Source organism: Capsicum annuum, chromosome 3 (genome assembly GCF_002878395.1).
Source record: "Capsicum annuum cultivar UCD-10X-F1 chromosome 3, UCD10Xv1.1, whole genome shotgun sequence".
Taxonomy (NCBI): Eukaryota; Viridiplantae; Streptophyta; class Magnoliopsida; order Solanales; family Solanaceae; genus Capsicum; species Capsicum annuum.
Window position 1 is genome coordinate 72,966,036 of NC_061113.1, and position 10,888 is coordinate 72,976,923.

At 33.5% G+C, this 10,888-nt stretch overlaps 1 protein-coding gene across 1 annotated transcript; it reads right to left on the reverse strand.

Annotated features, from left to right (window-relative positions):
• Positions 1-1,422: 1,422 nt before the first annotated feature.
• On the reverse strand, positions 1,423-10,562 carry LOC107863729 (receptor protein kinase-like protein ZAR1). Its single transcript, XM_016709835.2, has 2 exons — positions 8,896-10,562; positions 1,423-2,245 (listed from the first exon to the last, which is right to left on the reverse strand). Exons 1-2 carry the CDS (start codon positions 10,205-10,207, stop codon positions 1,614-1,616), a joined length of 1,944 nt encoding a protein of 647 aa, XP_016565321.1. The 5' UTR covers positions 10,208-10,562; the 3' UTR covers positions 1,423-1,613.
• Positions 10,563-10,888: the final 326 nt, after the last annotated feature.

Here is a 10,888-nt window from a genome sequence, read left to right on the forward strand (position 1 = left end):
TCAAACAATCACTTTTGAATGTTTTTCTTCAACAATATATGAAAATGATGAAGAACACCAAGAACATTCAAACTTGAACCCTAAGCAAATGAACTAGGAATTGGATAATTTTTTATTCCCCAAGCTTACGTTGCACTCCTAATCACATCCAACATATTTTCAAGTTCAAAATATCAAATGCAACCTTTCAAATTTGAGATCCCACCTTCAAGTTTCTTCAACGCAAGCTCAACAATGGTGGATGACTCAAAACAATCCGGAATAAGCTCGAATTCAAGATCTACGCTCTATTAGTGTTTGGGAACAAGGATCTAACACAAAAAGACACAAAAAATCTAAAACTCAAAAATTAAAGGAAGACCAAAATGTGAACAGTAACTTCTTCGCTTTTTTTTTTTCTTTTTTTGTGATTTTCAAGATAACAAACCCAAGATTGACTTCGTAGGAACGAAATCAAGCTCGGCTCTGATACCAAATGATACGGATCAAACTACGAGAGATAGAAATTTACCTAAGGAAGCAAAATTTGAAAATAATGCAAGAAAGTAAAGATGGATAAATTGACATAAGAAACTACAAAGAAGTAAGAACCAACGAGCGTATCAAGCTCAAAGACCCCTAAAACTCGTAGAATCGAACACCAATTTCGTACATGGACCCAAGAGGGAATCAATACCCTCAAAAACACATATTTCTAAGCAAACATTCAACCCTAGTTTCATCAACACTCTTTTTCAAGAGCAATGTTCATTCAATATCAAAGATAAGCTAAGGAAGAAAAAATGACCTAGGCTATCTATTTATGGTCTTAGGCTAAACTATTACAATGGGCCCAGAAACCAAGTGGAATAAAATAGAAACAAGCCCAACACGTAAGGGCCCATATGTCTTGGCGGGGCGGGCCATGTGTGTCATCTTTGACCTTCACAATCGTTCTTCACCACTTGGAATCCGTTGGTAGGCATCAAAGCAAGCCCCTAAGCAACCTTCCATACATGGAATTGCTCTACGGTGTGTTCAAAACGGGTCCTCGAGGTGACCAAGGCTTGAGTCTTCATGCGTTGGCCTTGAATGATGTCATCAAAAGCTATGATGATCATTTTGACTCGTATCATGTTGCTCTTTGTTTAAGAACTACACTAATTAGTGCACTATAGGAACCATGAATGTTGGCGTCCCTTAACAATTGGTTGTCTAATCAGGTGATACAACCCACTGACTTTGCACTTTAATCCAGTTGGTTGTCTAATCAGGTGATACAGTGCACTAGCTTTACTCTTTAATCCAATCACTTTTTAGTTTTTAGCTGTCATTTACGTTCCGGACTCGAGTCCAATAGTTTAGAGGAGAGCAAAGCTGTAATTTCCAATAGGTTAGGACCATATTTGAAGCTTTGACATACTATCTACTAACACAATAGTCTTCCTAGGTGGCTAGCACAAACGATTTTCAATTGATTCAACAAATAGAACATTGAAGCTAGAGTAGCAACGATCACTAGAAACACCTAATCTAGAATTTGGTACAATAGAAACTGAAAATTCTGATTTAAAAACACCAAACAGCTTCTACATTAGGAAGTCAGGAAAGCACTTTACTAGGTTGAGTTTCTTTTACTGCAGTTTGATGCGATCAAGGTTATCAGAAACTGTTCTCATTCTTGGCCGAAGCTCCGGATCCAGTTCTGTGCAGTTGAGAGCGATATGAAATGCTGCAACGACTTGCTTTTTAGCATGAACCTCGTTCAAGAGAGTAGGGTCTATGATCTCACACAAGGGTCGTTCTTGTCTAAAAACCTTTCTAACAAGACGCTCAAGCCCCTTCCCATCATCCTCGATTCCTTCGTCTGGCAACCGGCCAGTCAGAATCTCCAAAAGCATGATACCAAATGAGTAGATGTCGCTTTTCTGGGTGAACTTGGAGCCAGGGACCCTCGTCTCAGGTGCCATGTACATAATACAAGACAAAGTTGAGTTTTTAGGACCCAGCATGATTTGACTTGTACTCAGCTTTTTGGTGGTACTATTAATGGGCTTTGAGGAGCCTGAAACAAGGCGAGTCAACCCAAAACCGGATATATAAGCTTGCAACTCATCATCAAGAAGGATTTTTGATGATTTTATGTTCCCGTGAACATACTTCCTGGGATTACACTCATGAATGTGCATTAGACCTCGAGCTGTGCCTTGAGCAATCTTCAGTCTAGTTGACCATGACAGAGGTGGCAAGGAATTACCAAGTCTTCCTGAAATTGTTAAAAAAAAAAAAAATTAAAGATTGATTGACAAGGATAACGTTTCATCATAAAATGTGAGAAAAAACTGAGCTTGCTTGCAAATAGCGAGCATCAAAACATTGAAAAACTTGAAATTGCCAGTTAATCACCAAGTTCTCCAGAGAAATTAAGCTGTGTTTTTTCTACTTTAGGATTTGTCGGAAAGTGTGAGTTTTTTTACAGAATCACAAAGGGTATAAATCACCACAATAATGACTGTACAAGGTTTTGAAATCTAAAAATATTTTCGACGTACATATGACTTGTGGAACCGCAGTGACAAATATAAAGTGATTCATGTCACATTTTTCTTTTACTTTACCACAAGTATTATGGGCTGAATATGGTAGGGTCCATCATACTAAAAATTACACAAATACACAACTTATGTTTTCAATATTACAAAAAATCCCAACTCCCTAAACATATTACAAAAACCCCACATATACGCAGAATGCCATGTATATGTCGGCTATGTTATGTATATTAATAGGGACAGAGAGTAAAGTAATTAAAAAAATGGGAGAGGGTGTAATTACTTTTAAAAGGTTGGTATTTATGTTATTTATACTTTAAATTATGTCACCAGCTTTCAAGACAATGATCAATAACAATGAATAGGCCAAGTTTCACTTCACATACTGAAACTGGTACAAAAATATGTGCTTGAAACAATGGAAGGGCCCTAGTAGTCCAAGTGAAGGAAAAAAAGAAATAGGTCAGAAGTTGTTATTTTCTAGACAAAAATACAAATATGAACTAGAGCAATCAGATTCTCCAGAAACCACCCCAAAATAGGTGCAATCTTCATTTCCACTTGTGGGTCGATTGGTTCACAAAGTTATAAATTATTGAAGTAAGACCAAAAGAGGAAGGTTTATGTGAAAAAGACTTGTACTCAAAGTTTTATCAGATTGAAGTTGAGAAAAAGAAACTGGAGTTCAAATGAACATTGCAAGGGCCCATGTTTTTGGAAGTGCAAGGTTCAGAAAAACAATAAAGCAAAATACAAAGCTAGCAGAAGTTCAGTATCTGCCTATTCGGGGCTTTTAAAACCACACTACAAATTATTATGAGGAAAGTAGATTGCCCTCTTACATTATGAGGAAAAACAAGACCTCTAAATAACAAGACAAAACAGACTAAAGGAAACAGGAAATGACTTAACAAGTCTCGAAATCTGATGAATATTGTGTCTTACCTATTGTCTTTTTTATTTTATATTTGCCTAGCAAAAAGCTTAACATCGTTAAATTCTCTGCTTAATTAAAATTTTTGAAGAAAGAAAATAACCTATGTGGTGGAACTTTTTTTCTTGGCTTCAACTGATAAGGTCCAACACCCTAAAGTGAATTTGACAATAATAGATGCTACAAGGAGAAATTACAACATTATATGATTAGTCGTCTTTAAGATAGTTTGTCCTGCACAAATTCAGACATTGGATTCATGTTTTATGTGGAAGTACAAGCAAGGATTCATGCTTAGAACAATTTAAATCCTAATGAACGTGAATCGAACAAATAGATTAACATCCAATTGATAAATCTAGTGTATCTTTCAATAGTGTAACTTCAGAATGTTTACTTCAACTTTAAAGCCTCTCTCAATATCTTAGGCCACATTAAATGAGCTCCTCAGGAAGCATAAAAACAAGGGGAAAACGCCATGATGGGACTAGAAACGAGTGAATTACAATAAACCAACAGAAGTTCAAATGTGAACAAAAATGTCTCCATAACTTAACACTTGCATAGATGTTTTCTAGGAAGCAGAAAACACGAATGCCAACTGATCAGATAAAAACAAATGAACCAAGAAAATGAGACTAGTCGAAATAATATCAGTGACAAATTCCAAATGACAAAGTCAATATATCAAAAGGGGAAAAAAGAGTGATTAAAATGAAACATGCATTTATTATCCCCCCCCCCCCCCCCGGTGCCCCACTACCCCAAACCAGTTTTTTTTCATGATAATAATAATACACATTTGGTCTCCTATTAGGCTATTACCCCGCCTATTCTTGATCAAAAGAAAGATAAGGTCGGTAAGCAGTTAATGCCTTGAAACAACCCAGGTAAAGCATAAAAATTGGGATCATTAACAGTTCCCCAAGATAGTTGATGCTTGAAATTCAACAAATAATCATGAGCACCTTCAAGAACATCTTACGTTTCATTGTTCTTACTAACTTAGAGATTTGAATTAGGTTGTAAACAATTACTTCAATAGAGTAGAAATTAATTATCTTTTCGTAAATAATAAATACAATACCACCGTGAACGTTGTCTGGTCCATCAATAAAACCCCTGACGTACCATGGACCCAGTTATTACATTTGCAGACAGCAGTCACCTAGGAATTTTAATTTTGTTGGAGACAAGTAGGGGTGGCAAACGGGCGGATTGGATTGGATTTGAACAAGTTAAATGTGGATCGAGCAAAAATGGTTTGGATTGCAATCCACCCATATAAATATGAGTAAATATGAATTTAGTCAAATATGGATTGTGTAAAAATGGTTTCAACCCACTTTAACTCCTAAGTAAAAAACTTAAAACTTCTATATCATATCAACTTGACTTTTTTTCCATTTCTTTTTTTTTAGTTTTTTCTTTTTAGTTTTTTTTTTTTAGCTCTCTTCTATATGTAGCCTCTAGTATTTTATTTTTTTTATTTTTTTATTTTTTTGTCATTTTTGTCTCTCTTCTATCTCTACCCTCTACCCTTTGTTTCTCTTTTTTTTTTCCTTTTCCTTTTTAGTCTCCTATTTTTCTATTTTTTATTTTTTTGTTTTTACTTCTTTCTCATTTTTTTTTGTTTTGGTTGTATTTTATGTTTTATATTTTTTTTATTTTCGAAGAACATGGTTAAGTCAAGTAAAAATTATGAATGATGACTAAAAATCGTAACCACTCAGTATATTTGTTTTCACAATCATCTTTTTTCTTTTTCCTTTTCCCCTTTTTCATTAACCACTCAGTATATTTGTTTTCACAATCATCTTTTTCTTTTTCCTTTTCCCCTTTTTCATTATTTTTTCTTTTTGATTTTTTTGTATTTTTTTTCTTCAATTCTTTCTTTACATTTTTTTCTCTCTTCTATCTCTAATTTCTACCTCTCTTTCTACTTTTTTGTTTTTTTTCTATTTTTGAATTCCTTCTTTTTTTTATGATAACGAAAATATCATAAGCGCATATTGATTTATATTCGTCCAACATTTATAATTCGAGGGTTGTGGATCCTCAACCTTATATATTTTAGTCTCAAGAAAATACAATTAATTTATATACTTTTTTTTTACTTTTCATCCGGTGTCCAGTGCCTGCATTGGAGCTCTGATTAATTCGGATCGGGCATTGCAGGGCCCATTAAGGTGGCAGCGCTCCCAACATAGTTTTCTCCATAACCAGGGTCGTACCCTCAACCTCTGGTTAAGGGTGGAACAACCCCATCCACTGCACTACAACTCATGTTGATTTTAATTCATATACTTATTTGTATATAAATACAAATGATAAATTGCACATATTGACAACTAAACTATTCAAGTACAAATAATAAATTTATTTGAAATATATAGTATGATACAAATAAATTTAAAGTAAAAAAATATAAAATGCAATGACAAAAAAAAAAGATGAGGAAAAGAATATAAAAAAATAAGAAAAATGACGAACCAAGAATGCAAAAGGGGGAAACGAAAATACAAAAAAAAAAATGCAAAGAAATAAAATTGAAAAAGAAAAAAATAATGAAAAAGAAGAAAGAAAAAAATTGTAAGAAACGAGAAAAAAATAAGTGGAAAAAATGAAAAATAAAAAAAAGTAAATTAAAGGAAAAAAGAAAGAAAAAAAGAAAGAAAAACAAAAAAAAGAGAAATAAAAAATAGAAAAAAATAATAATAAAAAAGTGAGACTATGAATTATATTTAATTGATAAGAGATGTTATGAATTATATAGGCTAAATGAGATAATTAGAAGCTTATATTTATTAACCCATGTAGGTCTCAAACGAATACGAATGATGAAATAAGAAAGAGAAAGGGAAAAGCAGAAAAAAAAAAGAATACAAAGAAAAAAAAATAAAAATAAACAAATAGATGAAAAAATGAGAAAGAAAAAAAGAAATTATAAGGAATGAGTAAAAAAAATGAAAAAGAAAAAAAGTAAATTAAAAAAAAAAAGAAAGAAAGAAAAAAAGAAGAAGAAAAGAAACTAGAAAAGAAAAAAAAACTGAAACTTTAAGCATAGGTGGGTGATCTCTATGTTTAAATGGGTACCCATATTTTACCTATTTTGTCCATATTTGTATGAGCTTTTAAAATAAGTTAAAGTTCATATTTACCCATTTGAAATATGAGTGATCCAATTCACTAAATATGAATTAAATGGACTTTTTTCACAAATATAGGTTGAAATTGTCTCCCCTAGAGACAAGTAATCTATTATTGATTATATTGCTTTTGAGCTTTCTCCAAGAGAGGAACCATGACTTTAATGTGCACTTCACATTTCATCCAATATCCTTATCTTAACAATAAATCATTTGTAGAAAAAGGATCTGCATTAGATATTTCTGCCATTGGTTTGTCATCATAGAGTGGGCGACCAAAATGGGCCCTCCATTTATTTAAAACACCAAAGTATGTCATGTATTTAAAATGATACCAAAATATGCTAAACTTACTTTTTTGTGAGTTGTTTACCCTTTTCTTTTAACGAAAGTTTGGCAACAGCGTCAACTTTTAGAAAAAGTATAAAGCTCACAAAAAATGTGAGTTATTCTTTTTAATTTTACAAAGCTAGTATAATATGTGAATTATATATTTTTATTCTATAAAGAAGCTCATATAAAATGTGAGTTATCTATTTTTATTTTTATTAAACTCACATAATATGTGAGTTATCTATTTAATATAAAAATCATCCCTTCCCTTTTGCAGTCCCCTCCCCCAATTCACCATTCACCTTTAAAAAATAGCAAAACCCGACAAATCCCCCACTTTAATTCCCCACATTTGCCCCCCCCCCCCTCCCCCACCAAAAATTTTATTCGATTCCCAATCATTGGTCCTACGTGGTTGTAGTTCGGTGCTAAAAAGTTGAAAAATTGTTACAGTTCAAGTTGATGTAATTTTTTATTTTTAAAAAAAAAATTGTTTGTTCAAATCATTTGTTTGGGTTGTTGGTTCAAAATGTCTAACTAATGTTGCGCAAACTGTGTCTAACTAATGTTTACCTAATCGTTTGTTTGAATTGTTGTCCATTCAACATGTCTAACTAATGTTGAGTTAACTGTTTCGTACTTTAGTGTTCATGGTGACTACTACATTGTGTCCCTTGCTCCTTGTCCAATTAGAAGCACAATTTGTGAAGCTTACACAACCTTCTATTAACCAAATATTGCAGAAAAAATCGTAAAAACAAAATTCTACAAGCTTTAATCTATACTTGCATGTGAGTTCCCTCAAGATGGTGATACACAGAAAAACAGTCCTATTATATAAAATGATGTCCGGTTGGACAATGGATATAGGATGTTAGCCTTTTAGAAACTTTGTTTTTCTAGTTTAGAGTATATTTTCTTTCCAATTTAAATTACATGTGTCAATTCCACAAGATGAGGAAAATCTATTTTCGATCTAGGTTAAGAAGTGGTGGAGTAGTTAAATTTGTATTTATTATATGTGTTTAACTCTAGGACTGAGTATTTACTAAGTCGCAATTATCACGCTCTAATTTGTTAGAGTGAAATTGAGTGATTTATGCCCCCTCGGGAGTACAAATATTACTTACGTGAGTTTTATAAAAATAAAAAATTACAAAATAAAAATAGATAACTCACATCTTATGTGAACTTTATAGAATAAAAATATATAACTCACATTTTATATGAGTTTTATAAGAACAAAAATATATAACCCACATATTATGTGAGCTTTGTAAAATCAAAAAAGATAACTCACAATTTTTGTGTTTTATACTTTTTTAAAAAAATTCACACCATTGCCATATTTTTGTTAAAAGAAAAGGATAAAACTCACAAAAAAATAAGTTTAGTCTATTTTGGTATCATTTTAAATACATGAAATATTTGATGTTTTAAATAAATAAAGGAACCATTTTGGTAGCCCACTCGTCGTAATATCCTCCATCAACCTATTCTGTGTTAAATGGTCCTACCTTTCCCTATGGTATTTTGGTTAAGTTCCTATCAGTCACAGCTCCACTTAAATTACCCTGCAGGCTTTCGCTGCTTTTTCTATTTATTTCTTTGGAAGTACTACGCAGAAACTCTAATAATATCCTCCTCAATTTATAATTCACCGTTTTTTTCTTAAAAAAAAAAAAAGCAACTCTAATATATCATGTTATAGTAATTTAGAATAATACATTCCCTGTTTTATGGAAAGAAACTATTCGAATTTTCTTTAGACAATTCTCCTTACTTCAACTACGGAAAGACAAGTAGATGATTCCCAAAAGTGAACTAGTCGAATTATCAATTTTGCCACATTATGATCTGATCAAACTATTACTTAACCTCATAGTATAAACAACTGAACATAAACTAAACAATTCACCATTTCCAAGAAAGAATGAAGTGGCATTACCATGTAAAGCATTGTGCAAGCTGCCATTGTGAATGAAATCAGTAACCAGCAATTTCTCATCACTTGCATAGTAATATGCCCTAAGCCTCACCAAATTTGGATGTTGTACTTTCCCAATGGCTTCCACCTCCGTCTCAAACTCCTTGAACCTCCACGTGGCATCCCCTTCACATAAACGTCGAACAGCAACCACCGTAGTCGCAGCACCACCTGCTGCCGATACCCTGCCGCTGCCAGCCACCACCTTGTAAACTATCCCACTCCTACTCTTCCCCACTACATAAGCTGATGCCCTTAACAAATCTTCTAGTTCCATCCCAAAACTTTCATCTAACACTATATATTTACCCTTTTGCCCCTCCTCATCCCCTCCAGCCACCTCTGGCGGCTTCTCCAACTTTTCTTTTCCCATGTTCCCCTCATCAAACTTCCATTTTTTCCTCAACGCCCACACTGAAACAAACACCACCCCAATCACCACTGATATGCCGGAGATCAAAGAAACCACCACCGACCCATTTCCCGATTTCCCTTTTCCTACAAAACCGTCATTAGGATCCTTAGGGTTTTTGAGGTTCGGTAAAACACTAGGTTTTTGAGGTTCTGGTTCTGCACACGGATTCTCCAATGGAAACCCACAGAGAAAAGGGTTGCCGGAAAATGCAGTAGGCCCTTGATTCAAAAGTGACCCTACTGAAGGTATCTTACCGGTCAGATTATTATGCCGGAGGTCCAAACTCAATGTTACAGGAAACTCACCATAACTCGCCGGAAGATCGCCGGAAAAACTGTTGTATGAGAGATTTAAGGTTCCAGTGAGACGAGTAAGATGAGTTAGCTCCTCGGGAAGTGAGCCGTTGAGAAAATTAGCAGAAAGATCAAGGTGGTTAAGGTTTATAAGGGATGTGATTTGTTGAGGTATGAATCCGGTGAAAGCATTGTTAGAGAGGTCAAGGGAGTGAAGGGAAGTAGCATTGAAGAGATGAATTGGGATTGATTTTGAAAAGTTATTGTAGGAAAGAGAGAGAATTGATAGAGAAGAAAGTGCTCCGATCTCAGACGGGATGTAGCCCGTGAGATTCTTTCCGGAGAGAGAAATGGAGGTGACCTTCTGGCTGTGATCATCGCATGTGATTCCATTCCAATGGCATGGTGATGAGTCTAACTCCGACCAAGAAGAAACAAACTCAGATGGGTCAAAAGAAATTGCATATTTCAAAGCTAACAGAGAAAGACCATCTGAATTCAGTGAAAGTACAGCAGAAATAGAAAATGTGAGAAAACAAACCACCACAAATACAAAAATCTTCATGATTTAGCTTTGTAAAGATTCAATCTTTCAGATAAAAGGTCTCAGGATTGAAGTTTGCTCAATCTTTTCTCTATAAAGATGGAGGGAGGGCGGTAAAGCTGAACAAGGCTTTTTTTGAGTGAGGCGGAAAAGCTGAACAAGGCTTTGTTTGAGTTTGAACAAAGGACAATTTTCGAGGTGTTAGCGCAGCTTTAAGGGGCGTTTGGCAGAGTATATTCGAATGTTAATGCATATATTAATTTAATGTGTATTAGTAGTATTTTATTTGGTATATATTTTTATCCTATATATAACTAATGCAAGTGTTAGTTATACAAATAAATCACCTCTATAAAAGTTATTTTAATTTTTTTCTTAATAAGTGAGACCCATTAAAGATAAAATGAAAATGATGCGATTAAATAGTTATCAAATAATGATTAAATAGTTATCAAATAATAAAAGGTGACATTTTTTTGGGACGGATCAAAACGAAAATGACGACATATAAAATGGGATGGGGAGAGTAATAAATATGGCCCAAATTATACCATAATTGTAAAAAGACTGCAATAATCTTTCTCTTTGAAAACAAACTAATTCCTTTTTAAGAAAAAATTAAAATTTTTGTTATTCACTAAACTTAAAAATTAATTTCCACATTAAAAAATGATAATAAATAAAACATAATAATTATGGTCA